This window comes from Rhipicephalus sanguineus, chromosome 2, assembly GCF_013339695.2.
Source record: "Rhipicephalus sanguineus isolate Rsan-2018 chromosome 2, BIME_Rsan_1.4, whole genome shotgun sequence".
In the NCBI taxonomy this organism is placed as follows: domain Eukaryota; kingdom Metazoa; phylum Arthropoda; class Arachnida; order Ixodida; family Ixodidae; genus Rhipicephalus; species Rhipicephalus sanguineus.
The window spans coordinates 59,559,449-59,581,317 of record NC_051177.1 but is presented as its reverse complement, the minus strand read 5'-3'; the positions used below and the strand labels follow the sequence as shown (position 1 = coordinate 59,581,317).

The 21,869-nt window shown below is 43.7% G+C and overlaps 3 protein-coding genes across 5 annotated transcripts; 1 reads left to right on the top strand and 2 right to left on the bottom strand.

Annotated features, from left to right (window-relative positions):
* Positions 1–159: 159 nt before the first annotated feature.
* LOC119383054 (UPF0449 protein C19orf25 homolog) lies at positions 160–576 on the top strand (the record flags this gene model as incomplete). Its single annotated transcript, XM_037651038.2, has 1 exon — positions 160–576. A coding segment is annotated over one exon (366 nt), but the record flags the coding sequence as incomplete, so codon positions are not given.
* A 2,940-nt stretch (positions 577–3,516) lies between these two features.
* Positions 3,517–7,446, bottom strand: LOC125757155 (mitochondrial import inner membrane translocase subunit TIM16-like). The gene is made up of 5 exons (XM_049412399.1): positions 7,293–7,446; positions 7,043–7,127; positions 6,861–6,952; positions 5,905–6,024; positions 3,517–3,698 (listed from the first exon to the last, which is right to left on the bottom strand). Exons 1-5 carry the CDS (start codon positions 7,293–7,295, stop codon positions 3,603–3,605), a joined length of 396 nt encoding a protein of 131 aa, XP_049268356.1. The 5' UTR covers positions 7,296–7,446; the 3' UTR covers positions 3,517–3,602.
* Positions 7,447–7,647: 201 nt separating this feature from the next.
* LOC119383052 (spartin) lies at positions 7,648–21,250 on the bottom strand. 3 transcript variants are annotated; one of them, XM_037651037.2, is made up of 9 exons: positions 21,007–21,230; positions 20,489–20,913; positions 18,761–18,995; positions 18,057–18,263; positions 13,886–14,080; positions 10,432–10,584; positions 9,401–9,491; positions 8,233–8,383; positions 7,648–7,894 (listed from the first exon to the last, which is right to left on the bottom strand). In XM_037651037.2, exons 1-9 carry the CDS (start codon positions 21,065–21,067, stop codon positions 7,832–7,834), a joined length of 1,581 nt encoding a protein of 526 aa, XP_037506965.1. In that variant the 5' UTR covers positions 21,068–21,230; the 3' UTR covers positions 7,648–7,831. The 3 variants fall into 3 exon arrangements, with proteins under 3 accessions (XP_037506965.1, XP_037506964.2, XP_049268355.1); XM_037651036.2 differs by having other exon boundaries at positions 7,648–8,383; positions 21,046–21,250; XM_049412398.1 differs by having other exon boundaries at positions 7,648–8,383.
* Positions 21,251–21,869: the final 619 nt, after the last annotated feature.

Genomic DNA, 21,869 nt, shown 5'->3' with positions numbered 1-21,869 from the left:
GTGTGGTCCCTACATTTGTGCAACCCGTTCCTGCGCTAGCAACCCTTGTGCGTTTTGCACCGTTGCTTCGCAACGTTGCAGCTACCGGCATAGCCTAACTCTAATCCGTGTAGTGGCAAAGTGCACCCTCTGCAGGATAACTACACGTTGCGCCCGTGATACCGCGTGGACTCAATGTTTCGCCGAAAGCCACCGCTTCCGACGAGACCGACTCCGCCTACATTCGAAGCGATACAGGAGGACTTGAGCAATGCTTCCGAAGACGTCGTGTTTACGCTTCTACCGGACGGCAGCAACCTGGATGCGGCCACCGACGGTGCTGTTGCCTCCACGGACGAAAGCGACGGGCCTATGACGGCCGACGCTGCTTTTCTGAAAGTAAAACATTTTATGGAAATGAGCGACAAGATCGCTGGCCTTGCGGAAGTCCTGCAGAAGAAAACAGAGCACCTCAAGACGGTGAGAGACGATTTGCACAACGAGATTGAAAGGGTAAAAAACTCTTTACAAAATGTAAAACCTTAGTTTTTGCTATTGCTATTGTCATTACATCAGTCCGGCGTTGTTTTCTTGCTTTCGTCTGTATGTACTTCCGCGCATCACAATTGTGCCGTCAAGTTCGGGCGATGTAATAAATGTACTAAAACTCAATCACGCTGAGATCTGTTACTCTTGCAACAAGCAGTTACGAGGTGAGCGCGTCACGAATTCCCCGACGAGCTGGGTTTCAGTTTCTGTCTCTGCTTATCTTGAAGAAACCTGACTACTTCAGGTGAGTGCATCAAAGCCATCTTCTTCTTGTTAAGCACTTCTGTAAGCAGCGTACTCTTGAGGTACTCGGCATTGCAGTTAGCGCTGTCGTCTTTGGCATCGTCCGCCGTCTTGGCTGTCGTAGATGTACCGTCCGGAGCCAAAGCGGTCTTCGAAGTGCTCGGTGACGCTCCGTCGTCTTCCATTGCGCCAGCGACGCACTCTTTGGAAATTGCCGATGAATGAGTATCACAGGCGCCCTTCAATGCATACACGGTTCTATTTACAATACGACGCTTTCATCCGCGCACTGGCTCATTCAAGCGTTGGTAGGCGGCCATTGACAACAGTTCCGATAGTACTGGTGGCGCCCTCTTGACAAAAGAAAAACTGCAGTCGTCAAAACCGAAACCAGTATACCGAAGGTAAACGCAACGGTAAACGTCAGCTGCCTCAGCCTTGAGGTTCATACTGTAGCGCAACAGAAACGCCCTACGAGCTCGCATCTGGCTGTTTGGATTAAAATTTGTGCACTTAACTCACTCATTTAGCGGTGTACTCGCACGTTCTGTGCTCTTCTTTTGTAGCAAGCTCATTACGTTGCGCTGTTCTGCGACGGCCTGCTATGACTTGCATGCAAAGCGAAAACTTGCCGACATCTCTTCAATCACTGGCGTAGCAGAGATGTGGTTTAGAAAGTTCAACCGCACCCCCCTCCCCAAAAATGAAATAAATTTTATATGTGCATAAATACACAAACACATACCGCCCCCGCCCCCCCCCCCCCTCCAAATAAAAAATTCTGGCTACGCCCATGTGTTCCCAATTACAAAAGATGCTTCCATGCAGGGATTCTCAAAGCTATCACTATCAAAACCGACACACTTATCCAAAACACTTCATAGCACAGACTTTTTTTCTTGAGGGGCAGTTATGAACATACAGACTCCATGACCTAACCGTCTCTGCTGAAGTGTTGGCCGCACAATAACTTCTTTCAAGGTTCGAAACAAATAGCGACTTGGAGCAAGGTTAGAGCTGTATCAGGGGCGTAGCCAAGGGGGGGGTTGGGGGGGTTCAAACCCCCCCCCGAAATTTTTCAGTTTTGCTTTCGTATATATACACGCACACATACGAACGCACGCACGAACATACATAAAGTATGGTTGAACCCCCCCCCCCCCCCGAAAAAAATTTCTGCAACGCCCCTGAGCTGTATGGCTGATGTGGTAGTACTTCCCAACTGAGATCCCATGAAGTGCATACGTGCAGTGTACTGTGTGCAGGTAATCATTGTACTGTATGCAATTTACACGATGGCCATCAACCCAGGCTCACATTTGATGGTCTCACCAACAGGAACGAAACTGGCACAAATAGTGCCATGAGTGTCCACGCCAGCTCGCTTGAAACACCTCTGGTTGTATCGAGTCCCTATGCTTTCACTGTCTGTGAGACCTAAATGACCTTGAAATAAAATAATGCACTCGTATGTCATAGTGGATGATCCACACCCAAAAAAAAATTCTTTCCTTAACTGCCACAATGTCCTTTGACCTTAGCAGTTCTCCTGTCATGAACAAAGTGGCTAGCCATCTTGACAGTGCAAGTGATAACGTGGAGTGTACCCAAGTAGAGACTTGTCGACGAATGTAACCTTGAAACTTTCAAGCATTAGAGGCCCCATGTCCTGGATATTCTCTGGAACCACAGTGGTGGGCATGGAATCACTCTGTAAGGCTTTATCTTTTACCGTCCAGCTACCTTGAAGCCACTTGTGCCATTTGTCCTACAGCTTGGCATCTTTCACCATGCTGAACTTGAAGTCTAGCATGAATACAAGCTGGTTTTAAAGGAACCAACAACCAATTTTTATGCTACGTACCTGTTTTCTTTGGCACAACGGAAAGTTTACCGGTCAAAGTGTCTAATGGTAAAGCGGAAAGTGCCGTGAAGCATTTATATCAAAATTTTTCTGTGTTGACTAGGAAGTCATATACACACAACACATGCTGCAAACAGTGGGAGGTGAGCGCAAGAGTTCATGTTTAAGCGCGGTGGTTTGCTGCAAATGCATGCACTGCGCGCGCATGCACCGAGGCTTGACATGTTCCACTAGTTGCTGCGAAGGCAACGCTACTTCTCAAGAGTGCAACTTTTTTTACATCGTAAGAAGCACAGAATAGAGCGGAGGTGGATAATATACATACTCCAATTTCCAGCAGTAATTTTGGTGCGCATGAAAACATCAGACTACATACAGCAAAATAAATTACTCATAATTCAGCTTCCAAGGCTCTCAAGCTATGCTGCGTAACGTACTGGTTTTTTGTTACTGTTACTTTTACATGCGATTTAAAAATATAAATCCTACTCAGATCACAAATAGGATGCTTCAACTGGTCACTATAATTCATGGTCTTTTCATTTCCACCAGGATCTAATCACACATTTTGGCCTCTGCTCATGAGCAACTTCATGATAATGCATTATTCCACAAATGATTTCACAGGCTCCTCAACCAACTTGGTTAGCAAGTCACTTCCAATGTGAAGTGACAAAAGGGCACCTTAGCACAGTAATCACAAATGCCTCCTAGAAGTGTAGCAATGAGATGGCACTGGTGTATGACTTGAGTGTCATTTACAAAATACTGAACATTAAAGCAGCAAACCATGGTAGTATAAGTGTCCTATATATCAACTGAGACGCTGTCATCTGATTATACATCATGTCAAGAACAACACATGCCAGAACTACCAGTATTACTACTACGTCATTTACTTTCCTGCCAGGCAAATATATGCGTGAATATTGTGTTCTGTACAATGCTACTATGATGAGTGTCATTCTCATGTGTTTTCAGCTTGTTGTCGCTGCTTCTTTTTCCTTTCTTGTTCCTGCTGATGCTTCATCTCTTCATCAAGGCGTTCTTTTGCTCTGTACACCTAGAAGACAATGAAATTGAGAAACCTGTTTCATTGACTTCAATTGCCTGCATAAAATTACAAATGTAAGCAAATAGGGAGTGTACAATACAGATACACTTCATTCAAATGAATGTCTTGCAGAGCACAGCACATCAAGACAGCTAAAGTGTACTGAAGTGCACTGCACAATAAGAAATTTTGTCAGCCCGAAGGGGATTGGCCTGGCTCTCGAGCAAGGGGTCAGGACTAAGCATTGCTGGCTTGTGTGCATTCAAGTATGCCGGTGTGTGAAGGCCGTCTTAAAGGCCAACTCCAGTAATTTTTTGACCATGTCAAAGTAATGGTGCTTCTATGTTTCCGAGATGCTCCCGTTACAGGCCCGATAGTAGAAATATGCGGCTAATTTGACAATAATTTGAAATAAGCAAAAAGCGCCACACCCAAACTGAAACCCAACCGATCAGGCTGTCCTCCCTTGACGTAAATGCTGGTAATAACCGGAAATTGTGCAAGGCATGCCAGTACTACCAGCTGCGAAAGCGGCAGAGAGCAGCAGAAAGTAGACCATGCTGCAACAGCCGTACCATGTCTGTGACTGACCATGCCACATGCACAAGCTCCTTGGAACTTGTCGGACAATGACAGCTGCAATTCGGACACATTTGGAGGCCAATTAGAATTGCCATTCTTCTTTGATGAAGCACAACACAACTGCTTAGCTATGTGCTTGCCTGGTTGCACATTCCACTGCCAAATGGCACCACCTGTCCAGGTGGCTCAAGTTTGTGGTTGCCGCGATTGGGTAAAATGCTAACGCTAAGGTTGCGGACAAACTAAAACTTTTTGATATTGCTATGGGAAGAGTGCATAAGATTTTGGATAGCGGTGTTTGACATCGCGCCGGCAGGGTTGGTAAAATTAAATATAGTAAGCCAAGTACGAGCAACCTTTCGCACAATGCGCAGTCCTGGTCACAGTCGACACTGTATGCATTACGGAAAGTGTTTCCGTACAGTAATGTTCGCGCATGTGCGCTCTTCAGCCGGTACAGTATTACCGTAATTTCCGTGCGGTAAACTGGCACTGCTAGCTAAAACTCTAATATCACGATGAATGGTAATTATTAGCTGCTGAGTGTTTCCTGACAGTTAAGGTAATTAGATGGGGAATCGTGTGCAGCCCACAATGCAACTTGCCACACAGATCACACGCACGCCCACGAGGAACTAAAATTTGCACGCCCAACTGATAAAGCACTGGCCAAACACACACGATCGTTGCCTTGTGGACAACAGACCATCGCTTTGCCCTGAATTACATCACACACAATGTTGCCAACAGTTCTGGGAAGCCAGTAGGGAGGGTCGGGAATATAAATAAAGTTCATTTGTAAAGAATCTGTGTATCTTGACCACCTGTAATTTGGCATAAATGACGAAAACGTTCAAAGGAACATACCAAGCGAATTTCATTGAGATTAATTGACTTCGAAAAATCGCTGGAGTTGGCCTTTAAGGTCCCTGTATGCACACTACAGAAGCCCAGATTGATAATATTAATGTACAGTCCTTTATTACAGCTTACCATATAGGCCAGATGCATCGCTCAATCTCAAACTTTATTGATGCTTATCAATTATGGTAAATGACAGAGCTGCTTCTACAGCAGTGAACATATGCTGAAGAAGCTGCCTCGTCCACTCAATATCATGCCAGACCTTCGGGTCAGCAGCTGAACACCTTTGCCACTGGTCCACCATGGCGGACCTGAACTGGGTTAGTCAAAAAGAAAAACAACCTGTGGTTGCTGAACTTAGGAAACGGTAACTTTTTTACATAGAGATGACAAGTTTTGCCTCAAGCTGAAATAAACACGACCTGTGACATTTTCTTAGGTAGTGATTTTACTCAATTGCTAAAATCTACATCACTTGGAAATTACCTTTTTACTACTACTGAAGAGAAAAAAATGCAAATCCTGGAATGACAATGCGTATGTGCCTCACCAATGGTATTCCATTACAACATTTGGAAAAAAAAGAAAAAAAACAAGAAAGCAGCTTTATGATCCAACTATGTACATGTGAATGCTTACCACAAATAGTTTATTTGAGAAGGAAACAAGTCGTTCACACAAACACGTGTTGCTTATTCACACATCTGTCTGTTAGTTCCTCATTAATATTCACACATCGGAACAAAGGCAGAGGAAAAAAAAAACTTACTTTTGATTGAATGTAAAATGAGCCACCTTTCGACTTGTCATTCACTTCAAATAAGTGCTTGTAGTTCTTTTCCACCAGCTCGGGATCAATTTTGTCAATGTTCAAAATCTGCATTGCCTCCTGTAAAACAGAGAATATGTTCCACCCAGAGCTGTGCTGAGCAACAAGAATATTTTTACTAACAAAAGAACTACTTTAACTGTAGTGCAGCTTCAACAAAGTCTAAGGTACCACTTTCATAAGGAAGTGTGCAATGTTAGCTAGAAATAGATCACTGTTATTCTTAAGGCACTCATCAGCAAGAAGTGGATAGGATTGTGGGCCAGACAGCACTGACAATGACACTGAAATGTGCATATAGCTGCGATTATCAATGGTAAGAGCAGAGGCTGCAGCTGCTGCGCAGCTTCAACAGTACAACTAATTTTCTTCACACTTTGCAACTCTTGACCAAAGTGTGGCGGACGTTGCAGGCGAGTGTTGTCAGGGTAATTTCTTGCATGGGATCTTGTCAGGGATCATTTCTTAATGTACGCAGAACAGAAAGTTGAGCTAGGTGCCTGGTGTGCCTCGTCCTTGGTTAACCCACTTGTTTCGGAGCACCTAATAAAGTATGCAAGCCCATCTTGCGCTAGAATTGCAGCAGTGGCTTATATTAACCATAAGCCAAGTTTGATCAGCTCTTTCGCTGCTAAGTGCATAGTGTTGTCCTCCTTCCTGGGTAGAGACAGAGCATCTACTGCTTATGTACGTCTCTTAAAGGTGTTGCTCTTAAATTTGCTAGCATCCAACGCCACTGTGGAGACCACAGCGAAAAGCGCCGGTACTGAAACAGCCATTTAACTGCCTGCAAGTGGCGTATGCCTTAGGTGCTCCCAAAAGGCTTTGTGCCTTTTATAAGGCCGAAATACGACAGTTTCGTTGCATCTAGCAGTACGTCATCAGTAAATACGTACCTGCACACTCATGCCCAGCTTGACACTAGCGGCCGCCCTCTGCGTAGTGTCGCCTCTCCCAGCGCTAGCTTGTTTCGCTGCAGCTTGGCTCGCTGAAAACGGTTATGTCATTAGTAGTACATATCAACGAGTTGAGGTGCACCAAGGTAGCCGAAACACGCGCAGTTGATGACCCAACTTACCGGCGTACTCCTGCTGCAAGGCACGAGCAAACGCTCTTGCAACGACCTGGGCTCCGACAACAATGACTTGCGCCAAATATTTCGCCTGCAGCAAGAGAAGACGTTCAAGCACAACTTCGAGAAAATGTGCAGGACGACCTTCGACAGAAAGGTGAAAGCCACGGCGGGGCATGTCGTCAACGAAGGCCGACGGTCATTCACGAAAAAAAAAAAATGTTCACTGCATCAGTAACAAATACGAGAGCATTACCATTTCAAAATCTCCGTAGTACCTGGTGTCGATATATCTACGCCGATAGCACGAAAACAAGGGGATTTTGAAGCAGAAAACACTAATGTTTCATTACAAAGTCTTGGTCGGTAGAAAACTGCATATGGAGGTCGCCATGCTTGATTAATGTCGATGTCGACAGGCACGCTGAACATGCGCAAAAGTGATGCAAGGCTTGCGCGAGGGTGCAAGGACGTAATTCAATGTTTCCGCGCAGCGTTTTCTTATATCAGAGGCGCAGACGTGCAGCTATTACAGACTTTCCGTCTAGCGACACTACAACTGCCATCACAGATGACCACACAGTAAAAATGACAAAAGATGGACAAGTGGACACTTTGGAAAAGTGTTTATTTTTTCAAAAAAGATAAATACATCTCTAAAACAGCCCGCACTGTCACTTCGATTGAAACATACATTTGTATTTGTCATATACAATATACACATATAACTCCATATTTGAAGCACATCACTTTTTATAAAAGCACCAGTTTACCCAGGTGTGAGTGGTTGAGCTTTCAAAGGTCCGATAGGGAATCCTCCGAAACATCTTGTGCTTGGAAAGCTGCCTTTTTTTTGAGCTGAAGGGCAGAAGTGAAGCAACAAAGGTATGACTAAAAGGCACATCACAGATTGTGTAAGGCGTTAAAGTTTTGCCAGCCAAAAAGAGAAATAGCGCTATGTCACTCATATGCACTGCACCGGCACTCCGTGCACGAGAAAATTAAGGCAGTTACCCTTTAGGCCAACTAAAAAAAACATTGCTGTAGCTTCCCCTTATAGCCGATCTTTTTTTTTCTTGGAGATGTGACACAAAAGAGGTCTATAGGAACAACATTTTCTAAGACTTTTGCATTTCTAGGTTTTTGCGTAAGGCTGCACTCTCCCGAAAGTTTCCTTGCGCTTCGAGGCTGCTCACATATTCCTGAAGAATTGCCTTTCCCGTCTCTTTTGCAGTGCGTTTTGCAATCGGTTTCAACCCTATACCACGGAAAGCATATGTGGCCATCGTGACGTTGGTGACCGAGTTCATGGCATTGTCCACCACTTGTGCTGCATCCGTTCCATACCTGAGAAGAAACCAGTACACAACATTTAGTTCGTATAAGGTGCAATTGACAAGACAGCACTGGCATGAGGCGCAAATTAAAAGCAATGTGCATGCATGAAACCCGAAACTCATCTCCGACATCCCATTACACCTATGCCCGTGCTCACCTTTTAGTAAACAGGGACGTGTTCATCGGCGAGTGCTTTATCATTGTGTTATGGTGTCATGTAGGTGCAAAACAACAAGTTCTCAGTAGCACTAATAGTTGGGCGAGTTGGTAAGGGTTCACGATTATAAAACGGTGCAACGAAAAAACACGCAACACTGACGACAAGGAAGACACGAAGACAAGCCCCAGACTCTCAACCAATCTTTATTCACTTTTACACACACTTTTATGCTCACACGTGGTCACAAACTGCATAAAAGAACACACGAAAGAAACAAATGATAACAAATTTTCCTATTATTTGTCCGGCGCTCGTCTTCGCGTCTTCCTCGTCGTCAGTGTTGTGTGTTTTTTCGTTGCTCCGTTTCATAATCATGAACAAGTTCTCACCCTATAGTTGCATACTATATGAGTCTAAATTTATCTTGAACAACAGTTATACCATAACGCCATAATGCATTACCACTTAAAATTCAATGATAAAAATGAATGCCACTGTACCTAAATTTACATGCATAAATAAATGCATCAGCTTTTCTGCGACTGTCACAACTTTCAGAACAGTACATCACCGTGCTCGGAACAACTTTAAATAGTAACAATGCCGCCAGTAACTATAAGCCCTGTACCCGAGTCCCGAGCCTTGAATATTATGGTTATTTGCTCTTTCATTAGATGATAAATTCAGTCATCGATACTAACTGTTGCCTTTATAATCATGTCGCATGAAGCAAACATCACACTTTTATGCAAATGTAACAAATACCTTGGACGTTCTAATGTGAACATGTGTTCTAGAGCATGTGTGTTCTATTTCAACATGCAACGTAAATTCAATATAAAACAATGTAACAAGTCTGCCCTTACTTGTGGCCAACAACCTCAACGGTCTCATTGGCAAGGCTGGTAGCCAAGATCTTTGCTGCATTTTCTAAGCCAACATACACAGTGGACAAACCTGTACACAAGACCAAGAAAGAAAGATGAAGCACATTTACGTTTCAAACTCATTTGCAATAACAAAACGCATATACTGTATTTACTCGAATCTAGGCCGGCCCCGATTCTAAGCAGACCCCCGAAATTCGCAAGGCCAGAAACAAAAGAAAACCTAATCATTGTACTCGAATCTAAGCCGACCCCCCCCCCTTTCGCATATTGTTTTTTCGAAAAAAACATCGGCTTAGATTCGAATAAATACGGTAAATGGCAACCGATTGATTTGTGGACTTTGACAGCCTAAAGTAACCCAAACAATGTGCCAGGAGGGAGGAGGGGATCTCTGGATTAATTTTCATTATCTGTGGTCCTTCATTGCCCACCAGATTTTAGACCGCAGTGTTTCTACATTCCACACCCATTGGAACTTGGTCAAGAATCAAACCAGCGGACTCATGTCCAAATAGCACACCATGTACCGTCGTCACCAAGGTGGGTACTTGAATGACAAACTCAAAGAATCCATTGCCCATAACAAGGCTGCATGTTTAATGCCTTGCCATATCATTTAGATAAGGGTGAAATACTAAAATACTTGTGTATAGAAACATTATCATACACTAAAAAACACAAAGTACTCAATTATTCCAGAGCCCTCCAATGCAGTGACTCCCGAAGCTCCAGCAAACCCCTTCGCTTAGAATACTCATGAGACCACGGGTTAGTTTTGCTGTCTCTATCATGCAAGCCTGCAAAATCCTACAGTTACCATCATGACGTATGGGCAAGGCACCTCTGTGGCAGACTGTCTAATTCGAGTGTCAGTCTAATAATTTGTACGCAATCGATTCAGCTGTGGTTTAACACTGCAACCACTGCCTGTGCTTTTCTACAGAGAAAAGGAAAAAAAGCCTTAAAATGGCATGCAAAGGACTGGCTTCACATGCTGTTCAACTTGCCTTGTAGGCCACCCTTGGCAATGGTGATTGCACCCTGCACTTTGTCCATGCTCGTGGAAGGCAGATCTGGTGGACCAGCGACGCAGTTTTCACAGGCCACATTTGTGGCCACCATTTGTGCCACCTTCACCGTCAGTTCACCCACCTTGTTGGCTGCAGTGAAGCCAAATAAAGCCTGGCTTGCAGTTCATATAGCTTGAAACACTATAGGCATACGAAAGCATGCCTGCATAAACTTAACCCTTTCCACGACAATTTTATTTTGCAGAACACCAAAACTTTCCTAATCTATTAGTCATTTATTATTGCAAACAGTTTCATTATCCTATTTTTGTGTTATTGAGTTGCGCTTATATAATGGATGTTTTTTAGACAATACAGATATTTCATAAAAATTCTATGACAGTCACGCTCCAGTCGTTTTCGCACACATACTCTATGTCAAGGCAGAAATACTTTGCCTCAACTAAAAATGCATTGACGATACTCATTAACAACAATTCGTTAATTTCTTAATTGTTGACTTGAGGGCAGTTGTTTATGCTAGAAAGTTGTAGTGTGTGCCAATATATCGCATACCCATTTTTTAGAAATCGCAAAAGTTGCCTGTAATCAGAGATATTCATCACCGAATTTTACAGGCGAAATCGAAACTGATCCGAGTCAGGCGCATAGAAAAGACCATAGGAAAAGACGGCCTCTCAGTTACGTCAGACCAGAACAATACGTGACAAGGAAATGACAAAAATTTGAATGAAGGCGTGTCATAGCTGTATCTTTCCGTGAAAACCGGCAAGTCATTCCACTTGTGCCAGTGGATCGCCTTACCTTTGCATCTAGCATTTGGTAAATATTTGTTTTTTTTTTCAAGCTATGCACAAGAAAACTGCTATATCAACCTTTTCTTTTTCTGAGAAGCCTAAAAATCAGGGGCAGCCACTGCGGCGCATCTTCTTGCAGACAGGCGAAAGAGTTTTTCACTCCTGTTTATAGATTAAAGAAACAGATAAGCACCTCACATCGCACCCAAGGATTGTGTGTTTCAGAATTCTTGCAGATTTTCCTAAACATATTCTGCTTTGGTGTGTCTCGATTCAAATTTCATCAGTTCCCTGTCACATGTAGTTCCGGTCTGACATAACAGAGAGGCCGCGTTCTCCAAGCATCCGGCTCAATCAGTTTCGATTTCACCCTTAAAATTCTATGATAAATATCTCTGATTATGTGCAACTTTCGCAATTTCTAAAAAATGGGTATGCCATAAATTGGCAAGCACTACAACTTTCTAGTATAAACAACTTCCCTCAAGTCAATAATTAAAAAGTTAATTAATGAGTTTTTGTTAATTATTACTCGTCAATGTCATTCTAGTTGCGGCGTAGTATTTTCGCCTCGTCATAGAGTACGTGCGCGAAAATGACCTGAGCGCGACTGTGCTAGTATATTTAATAAAATCTGTACTGTCTAAAAAAAAATGCCCTGTATGACCAGGGAACCTGCCTGTATGAAGCCCGAATTTGCTGGCATAGAATACAAGCGCGGATTTGACTTAAAACCGGCCGTATAATCAATAATCAATTATTAGTTAACACCCATAACAGGACATGAGACAGGCAAAAAGGCAAGCAACAGACAATGCCACAGTCAAGTTGCCAAATTTGAAGACCAAGAAGAATTCCGCATATGTAATAAACCATGGCAATCGCTGTAAGCAATGCTTTACTAGGCAGCAAAACTAAACGGTGCCTCACAACTAACAGGCAGCGAATTTCACCAAGGAATGCACTTCATATCGATCATTAGCCATGGTGGCATATCATGCAAAGCGAAGAAATGTTTCGAAACCATTCTGAAGTGATATTCTTGAGCAGTCGTTTTCAGCAGCATCGCTTTCACTACGTTTTGCGCAACTTGTCCCCAAATACGTCTAAATAGATAACTAAGAGCACTCTGAACACTGTGAAGATAGCAGGCTTGTCAGAACAACAGAAACTCTGTCGACCATGTGTATCGAGCCGCCTGATGCAGAGCCACGTGAAACTTTACAGAAGTTGCATTTCCAACAGCAACACCTACACGGCAAAATAGCCAATGATAATGACCACTGCAACCACGATGTACCATATCATAGAGAGGTAGGCAGAGAAATTATCAATTTTTAAGAATAGGGCTAACCTACATGTCAACAAATTACTTGCTTTTAGCTGCATAACTGTACATGCATCATTTTGATTGGCTGTCGCATGACACCATGGCATGAAGCATTAAATTTTACACCAAGAGAAGGCTCTCAATGGTAAGCATTGTCTTAAGTCGGAGCAAGTGAACAGGGAAACTACGGCATGGGCATTCGATCACAAGACTATGCAAGAATATAAGGTCAAGAGTGTGATTATTATAAGAGGGCATTCATTGAGCGAGCATAGGGCAGCTCTTTTTGAATGCTCTTCGATAAACTTTAGAGAACTGCAATAGATACTGCAATTACTGACTACTGAAATCATATTAAATTTACCCTTTTTCAATCACTGAATTATCAGTAAAACATGTTTGAGGCAAAAAAGGCTTCAGCATGTAAGTGGAAGCCATCTACTCCCAGTACTCAATAATACTAAACACTTTCAAATGCGGCATGTTTGATAAAGTCAGCAGGACAGAGCGACTACTAAAGGATTCCACTTAAGGTATGTTGCCACCTTTTTAGAAATCTTTTTAGATTTTGACCCAAAATTGATTGTGTTGTGTTTGTCATTGGAAGGACAGTTTAAAAGGATGCTTCAAATGTATTAAGTAAAAAAATTTAAACTAATTATAATATAATTACCAAATTACCCAAAATACACCCATCATGCCAACTGTAATAACTACTAAACCAACCATACAAAAATAAAATTACTTGGCAGCATTAGAGCTGTGTATGTAGGCTATGCAATGAACCAGGATCTTTGTGCTATCATCAATATTAGTTATATCATAGCCTAAAAACCAAAAATGTGTCATTTCAAAAGGTGGAATTTCAATTGAAATATTATAACATCAAAACTCATTCATCGTTTTTAATTATCCTAGTTCATTGCACAGGTCAATGCATATGCAAGAAGCATGGAAAGTTTCATTGGAAAATATTGATTTAGTCAAAAGTTATATGCTTTTTCACAACAAAAACCAACTGAAAATCAGGTTTCGAGAAAAACAAGAAATAAAATTTACAAACACGTCATTTTCAGTTTGAGAGTATTCACAAAAAAAGACCATAACTTTTGAACAAAACCAAAGAGACATATTTTTTCTGCACCACGATTCTGAATGTCTGAACGTTTTAAGAATGTAAAAATAAAAATTCACTTTTTGTGTAAAAAACATTTTAAAGGGTGGTAACATACCTAAATAGAAGGAAGAAAAGACATATGTGAATTGACCTTAAAGTGCCTTTTCAAATTTAGTAACCATTTACCGACACGTTCTGTGACACTGCGCGCAGAGCCTGTGACAGTACGCAGGATCTCAAGCCCCTGCTTCACTCTGGGGTCCACTGCCAACGGCTCGGGGTCAGGCTTGAGGTACTGCTTGAGTCGTGCTGCGCCCATTTTAAGAGCTTCACCAGTCACCATGGCACCCTTGGTCAAGCCCTTGGACAGGACCTCTGAGCCTGCAAAGACAAAACAAGACAACAATGGGAGTGTGCAAGCAGGTACAAGTTGCACTGTTTGATAATGTGGTGAAACATCTCAGAATGGATGCTTCGGCTTGTTATTAGTAGTAATCAACTGCTTGTTGACTGCCAAAAGAGTAGAAAAAGCACTAACACAAAAATGCAATCAGAAATTTTGACAAAAGCACTGTCTTTGTCAGGACAGCAATATGCTGTCCTGACAAAGATAAGCCCTTGCACCAAAAAAGCTACAGTGATATTCCTTATTCAACAATTTCTTATTGCTACAATCCTCCACGTCCATGGGAACCTTCCATGGGAAGCCTCTCATTTGCGTTGCAGACGTACAGGTCAGATGGCTCACATTTGCATGGTATATATTTCAAATGCCTTATGCCAATACAAAACCTTTGTAAACCTGTAGGAGTGGCAAACGTTGCAAATGACACTAGTACTACCTCGGCAAAAGTAAAGTACAAAGATTCTAAATATTTAACAAAGAAAATTTCATTTAGTTGACATTTCTCGATTTTCGCAACAGGCTTCTGGAGCAGTCCTTCAAAATGCAGCTCGCTCATCAGTAAACATTTATGTATCGAATCCAGCAAGAAATGTCACTCATAAATGTGACATCAAAAACACTGGGCAGTGCGGTACAGACTACGTGAAGAGCAAAGCTTAAACACTGAGCACACACAAGGTACTACTATACTAGGACTAGCAGCTTCCATGAAGTGATGCCATGTGCATCATTACTATGGCTTGCCAATGATAAACTGCCATTTCGTTTGCTCACAATGGTGCAGGAATTTACAAGGCGAAGGTCACCGCTATGTTCACAATAACAAAGTGCTTTCTTTTCATCATCACTGAAACACATAAAGTTCACTTCCACTTGATACTTTCCACTCCAACCAGCCATTGGTGCCTTCATATCTGTGATTACGAATAGAGAGTGCCACGAGGAATCCTCTTAAGGGTACGGACATGAAATTTCGCAGATGGAATAGCCTCTGGGATCGATTCCCATGAACATGTATATGTCATCCGACAAATCTCAAGAGCGAATATAGCTTGGAAGGCAATTTATATGAATTTTGAAGTTTGTGTGCACGATCCAGCACCACACCTCGAGACATTGACATCACCTGAGGTGATCTGAAGGTGACCCCCAACTTCAGGAACATCACCACTGTGACCGAGTTCCGAACTGGCACAGCTAGAAAGATGATGTCATAGTCAACGTTGCCCTTTGGCCACGCTTGCGCCAGCAGGCTACTATTCAGCAGCTGCTCGAGAGTCCATGGCCGCTGCGAACGTGTGGAAAGTGCGGAATCCTCAAGAAAGTCATTGCCCCATGTGACGATGATAAAGACGACGACGACGATGATGGCAACGACACTGCACAGCACGTGTGGCAGCTAAAGAACGCGAGCAGATGATGCAGGCAGCGCAGAATTTCATCACAGTTCCGTGTACAGTTTCGCACGCTAGATGGCGTTAGTTGCACTCGGCGGCTTGTCGTTCTTAGGGCTCTCCCAAACCGAAACTCCGACTGATTGGTAATAAACAGACTGTAATTAATGATCTTTCATGCGCTGTAGCAGGCGATGTGCCACGTTACGACTAATAGGCCTCCAACAACATACTGCAGAAAAAAAAAAGAGTCACCAGACGAAAATTGTCTCAGTACCCCTTTAACGGGCACAAAGGACAGCAATATGGTGTGCTCCACTCTCTACTTAACTGTAAATATCTGTTCTTCCTTGCTTGCAACATATGCATGCAGATGGACTTGTGAAATTGGTGCATTAAAGTTGGACTGTCTTTTACTATTATCGGATACAACTTTACAAGTCCACGGCATTATCTCCTCAAAGGCAGATGCACACAAGCCTGCACCAGTGGGTGCACACACCGGACTAATGTCATGAGCTGGACTGCCAGCTCATGTAGCTCCTGCCAGCTCATGGACTGCCAGCCTCTGTAGAAGATTCCTGAGTGCATAAGTGGGACTATTGCTTTAACCCTTTGAGGATCAAAGATGTACATGCACGTCATCTGCAACACAAGACGGTCAAAGACATACAGTCGGCCAAATCTGTAACTATCGTGCGCGAGCACCGACATTTTTGTGCATCAGCGCCGTACGACGGAGCCAAGTTGCAAACAGGGCGAGAGTAAGCGCATGCCCACGAAGCGCGCTCAGCTGGGCCCATCGTCTGCTTGGTTGTTCCTTCATGAAAACGTCACGCTGCATTAACTCACTTCAGACAAACAGGCAGCGCAGCGCGTCTTGCTCGTATCTTATATTCCAAAGATCAGCAAGTGACCGAGAAAATGAAATCCGCAGATGTCACACGCCCGCGCGCATGAGATGAGCTGAAAAATGTGGATCGTTCATTTGTTATCTGGTGACGCAAACGCTTTTTTTTTTTTCCTAGTAAGAGGGGCGCTTACTTTCGCCCTGTTTACAACCTGGCTCCGTCGTACGGCGCTGACACACAAAAGTCGGCGCTCGCGCACGATAGTTAAAGATTTGGCCGACTGTACATGTATATCATGTCTGTATGTTTAAAACGCGCACCTTTTTCTATCATTTCTCTTGCTTGGCATATGCTGCCACACGGCGGTAATAAGTGGAATTTTTTCCTTGCACTGGCGCCTCTCCGTTTTTTTTTTATGCTTTACTACAGTGGTGCATCGGCTAGTTTCGGTGTCGTGCTATGGCCAGTTCCTGCTTTTTTTGCATCCGCAAAACTGATGACTTTCCGGTTTAGAATCTCTCAAAGGGTGACCATTTTGTTACTCTCTCATTTATTGCTCCCCGGGGCGCGATTACACCTGTATTTATGCAGGCACTGACTGACATTGTGATAGTGTTTCCCGTTTCGGGGACTCGCAAAAACCGCTTTTGTCTCCTTGGTGATAAGACGAAGGATTATTATAGGTTTCGGACTTGTTTTTGCTTTCTGGACGCACCTACCACTACAAAGTTTTCTTCAGTGCGCTCACACGCGCAGTTTGCTTTCACTATGGAAGTGCACACCGGTTTCCCTGCCGCAAGCGAGTCTAGCGGCAATTCAGAGGAGTCAGAATCTGATTCAGCAAATGTCAGCCCGCCATATGAGGAGTTACCTGTGAGTTAAGACTAAGGTGTTGATGAGTGAGCGACATCTCAAAAGCGTGCGCGGCGAGACGATGCTGACTGGATCAAAAGTGGTTTTTCTCCCCCATGTTTCCACTTAATGCCACTTTGTGCACTTATTTTTGTACATCTGAACTACACAGACATTTATTTCAACACATAATTTTTTAACAGTCGTATAGGTTTTTTTTTAGAATTTATCTTGCTGTTACTCACGAATAAACCATGTGTATATAACAACCCAAATGATTCTTTTGTCACTTTACAATCACCCAAAAAGATTTTAGACAGTTTTTTCTTAAGTAGATTCGCCTGAAGAATTTATTTCAACAATAAAAAATATGCATTTTTGGGACGCACTTTGCAAAAATATCGACCCTCAAAGGGTTAATCGCAGAGGTGATCAGCATCCGCACTTCAGCAGTCTCGGCTGGGCCACTCCAGACTTCTCAACTTGTATTGACTATAGTCACAAAGACTACATCGGTCAACTTCTGAACAACATATGATAGTGCACCGGTTCCATTACAACGCAAAATGGGACGTGGCTAAGGAGGGCAGGACAGGCTCTTGAATTAGAATTAAGCATGATTCACGCACCAACTAGCCCAACAGCATGAATTTATCGATACAATGCGTTCAGTGAAGCTATGACTGGAACAAAAAAAAAAAGAATATTATATATATTAAACCAAGCATTTTGCTTAAATGGGATTACTTAGTGTACTGATGTTCAACTGCATCAGTCGCATAAGGTTAACAATAAATTCTTATCATATGACAACCAGGCTACCAAAACGAGTAGAGGTGGGCTGAGGCACACACCTGCTACAATGGTGTCGGAAACCTGCTGGCTGAAAGAGTCTGTAGACCGGCGAAACCGGCTCAAGAAAGATCCTGGGGAACATATGGCGAAGCATGTGTCATCCAGGATCTCTATCTTCATGGCGGTCAGCTCTTCCATGAGAGACTCGAAAAGTGAGATCATCTCGTGTGGCAGGTCAGAAGGAAGCAGGACTCCCACAGCTGCACCTGTGAAAAAGACAATAACATGGATAAAGCATGGGTACTCTAGCTTGAGAATGGCTTGTCAGAATGCTATGTGGAAAGAAAGATTCCTGAAGACGATGCCTTTTCAACAACAAAGTAGTGTGATGAGCATGAACAGACAAAAACTGCTTTTAACATCCACTTTTACACAATGATGGTAACATGTGGAGTAAGGAAAAAATATGGGGCAACAAAAGACACTAACGTAAATAGATAAGATAAAATACAGAAGAATTTACCACAGAGTGCATACAGAATGTATAAGGCCTAGGTGCTCAACTCTGCCATCGAGAAAGGACACATTCATTGTGAACAATGCAAAACTTAGAGATAAGTTTTCCTTCTGCTGGCATTTTACAAGCTTTTTGCAAAGTCAAGGCTGATCATGACAGGGCTAAAAAACATTTCACTGCCCTCTGTCGCAGCAGATTCAGGAAAGGAACTATGTAACCATGCAAGGCTGGCTAAAAATTTCTTACCAGTTTCTTTCAGGGGTGCATCAATATTGGGAAAGAGATAGGCTCCAAAGCCTGACTTCAGGGCTGGGGACTGCTTTGGAACCAAAGGATAAATCCATGTGCCCACTTGTAGCCATGGCAGTGGGGCTTTCTCATCAGGAAACATGGCATCCTGTCTGCCTGGCAAGCGGTACACATGGAGATCGGTGGGCTCAGGTGGTGCCTCAACCCCTCCTCCAGCAGAGACATAGAAAATCTGGAGTGGACACGAGTTGGGAACAAGGTTAAAATATGTGATGATATGTAGCACGGCAGTGAACAGTTAACGCCGACATTATCGTGGCCGCCATCTTTGGGTATCAGCACATCAAGAAACTGCAAGGGCAAGATAAATGTAATTGCACTACAGGCATGTCGTGTACCAAGAGACAAATCAACATACAAAAATCTGACAAAAAAGCTGCCACTGTCAAGCACAAAGCGAAGTACGCGTGATGATACTGTGTACCGGTGTAACTGTGGCTGCCGTTTCTGGGTACTATCACAATGAGATGCGACGCCAAATGAGAACCATCCATGACAACAACAAAAGTTGCCTAAAGGACAGACGCAACAAAATTTTTCTTTGAATGAAGTTATTAGTAGCATGTACCATTGAAGCAATCCTGGCAAACCTGCAGGGCTTGTTATTGTCCAATTTTCAGAAGTGCTCCAACAGGGCTCAGATGGTGTGAAGAGATTGTAATGTTTATGGCTGCACTGCAGAGGTTGCACACGTACACAGGAGAGCAGACGCACTAACATCAAACAAGCACAAGGTCTGCAGATGTTTCACGTTCCTGTGTCTTCCTGGGTTTATATGCCCTATCAACAATACAACCACATACCTTACTAGTCTTGGGGGCACAAGCCTGATGTACAGGCCGTTTCACACTTAAGGGAAAACTCGGAGTGCATTGGAATGAGCTCGTAGAACAACAAATACAATACTAGAGCCACTACAGAAGCAGCAAAACAAAACAAACCACAAAATAAAGCACAGAGAGATTAAGAACTGTCATGTATTATAGAATGTTATTAGCACAACACCAAGATGTTTCAAGGCTTGTTTCCACTGCAACACAAGTTTTTTTGCACATGTTTATTTCTCCAATTCGGTTGATCATTTGAAATTTTCACCAAGTACTACACGACCGGCTGTTCCATACAGAGTCCTTGCAGCGGTGTGGCCAAGATTTTAATTCAAGAGGGAGGTTGGGGGTCTGACCCATTTATATGTGTGTTACGTGTGTGTGTTAGGTACTACAACCAAGGCAAACAAGTAACTAAGAAACGAGGCCTTCGAACGATTCCCCTTCTTTCATACGTGTGTGTGTGTGTGTGTGTGTGTGTGTGTGTGTGTGTGTGTGTGTGTGTGTGTGTGTGTGTGCGTGCGTGCGTGCGTGCGTGCGTGCGTGCGTGCGTGCGCGCGCGCGTGCGTGTGTGTGTGTGCGTGCGTGCGTGCGTGCGTGCGTGCGTGTACATGCGCACACAAACTGAAAATTTTCAGGGAGGGTTCGGAACGCTTGAACTCAATGGGGTCATGCTAAATGTATGCTCAAAGTTCGAGCATATACGCTTTGATTTGGAAGAAGAAACTATCCCTGGAGTCCTACGGTACAGTTTCCTTATCTAGAACATATCGCAGGCATCAATTCATTCACCATTTTGTGGATTTGCACTCGAAACCCAAGGCTCGCTGCATCCTACCTGAACACCAGACTCGATACAGAAGAGCTCTTCCGCTTCTCTTCTCGGTGGGCGGGCAGTATTGGCGCTTGTCGCCTCGTCGTATGTCGGTGGCCTGTCGGCGTACAGAGGAGCTCCGCCGGCTTGTTCGATGGCGATAAGCCGAAACTCGACCTCATCCTTGATGCGCCGCATCTTCCGCTGCATGTTGCGTGCCTTGACCCACAAAGGACCCTTGCAACTGGGATGGTCGCAGTACGGGCTCAAGCCATTGGCTAACTTTTCGAGCCCCTTGTAATACATCTCGATCGCGAGGGCGTTTTCGCCCTTTTCTTCGTAGCTGAGGCCTTGGGACACGTACAGGAAGGCCTCGTCATGGTTGGTCTCGATGGTTTTCAGAATGCCGTCGATGTTACTGGTAGCCGCCGGGTTTTGCTGTGCCATGGCTAGAGTCATGAACGAAAACACTTATTAGCAAAGCCTGACAACGTGACAACTCTGCAACTCTGCAATGTGCAATGTGGCGCTTTCAAAAGCACCTTCGCGCGGCCCAGTTTCCAGAGAACACGCCGTCTCACCTGCTGTGCGGCTGATCGACATTTCCCCCCACTGCTATATATAAACGCTCCTTAGAGAGCAGATTATATCAGATAGCTCCACTAACGGAAAGCCGGGTGGCACAGGGCCAAATCGGAGGCTTCTCAGCTGATCGCACGCCACGCGAGCAGCAAATGCGCGTCATCTCTCGAACTGTCGCCGCCCTCGACTTCGAACGTGGCCTCCGTGACAGTGCCCCAGTCTCCACTAGATGACGCGGCTATCTTTAGTTAAATATTTTTAATATGTGAATTACCCAATTCATAGCTTGCAGTAACAGTTTATACCACCGATAAATGCCCTACAGCACCGCTGGCTCAAGCCGGACTGTGGCCATGTGTAGATGAGGTTTCGGTTTCGTATCGGATATATTCAAAGATTTCCGATAAAATTTCTCAGTAAAAATAAAGAAAGCCGTCACAAGCTCATATGTACCCCAATAACTCATTGTGAGCTTTACTAGCCAGTCCTCATCCGTTGCGCTGTTCTTATTTTCATTATGTGCTACACACGTGCCCAAGTTTCCCCCCTCCATCCCCTTTTCACTTTATCGTGTACCTGGTTTTCGACTTATGGTACATTCGACTGGTCGTTTTCGAGCGCTCCGCAGGCGCTGAAAAAAGTGCGTAAAATAGCAACTAACCATTGCTACTAACATTATCGGGTCAAAACATGATCAGGAAGGAGAAAGATGACTTGCATACCTGCTTGTTCTCGTTGAAAAGGTTTAAAGCTGTTGAATTCAACAGTTTCAAACACAGTCAGAGCGCTCTCAAAACGACCCATTAGATGACATTTTGTTCAG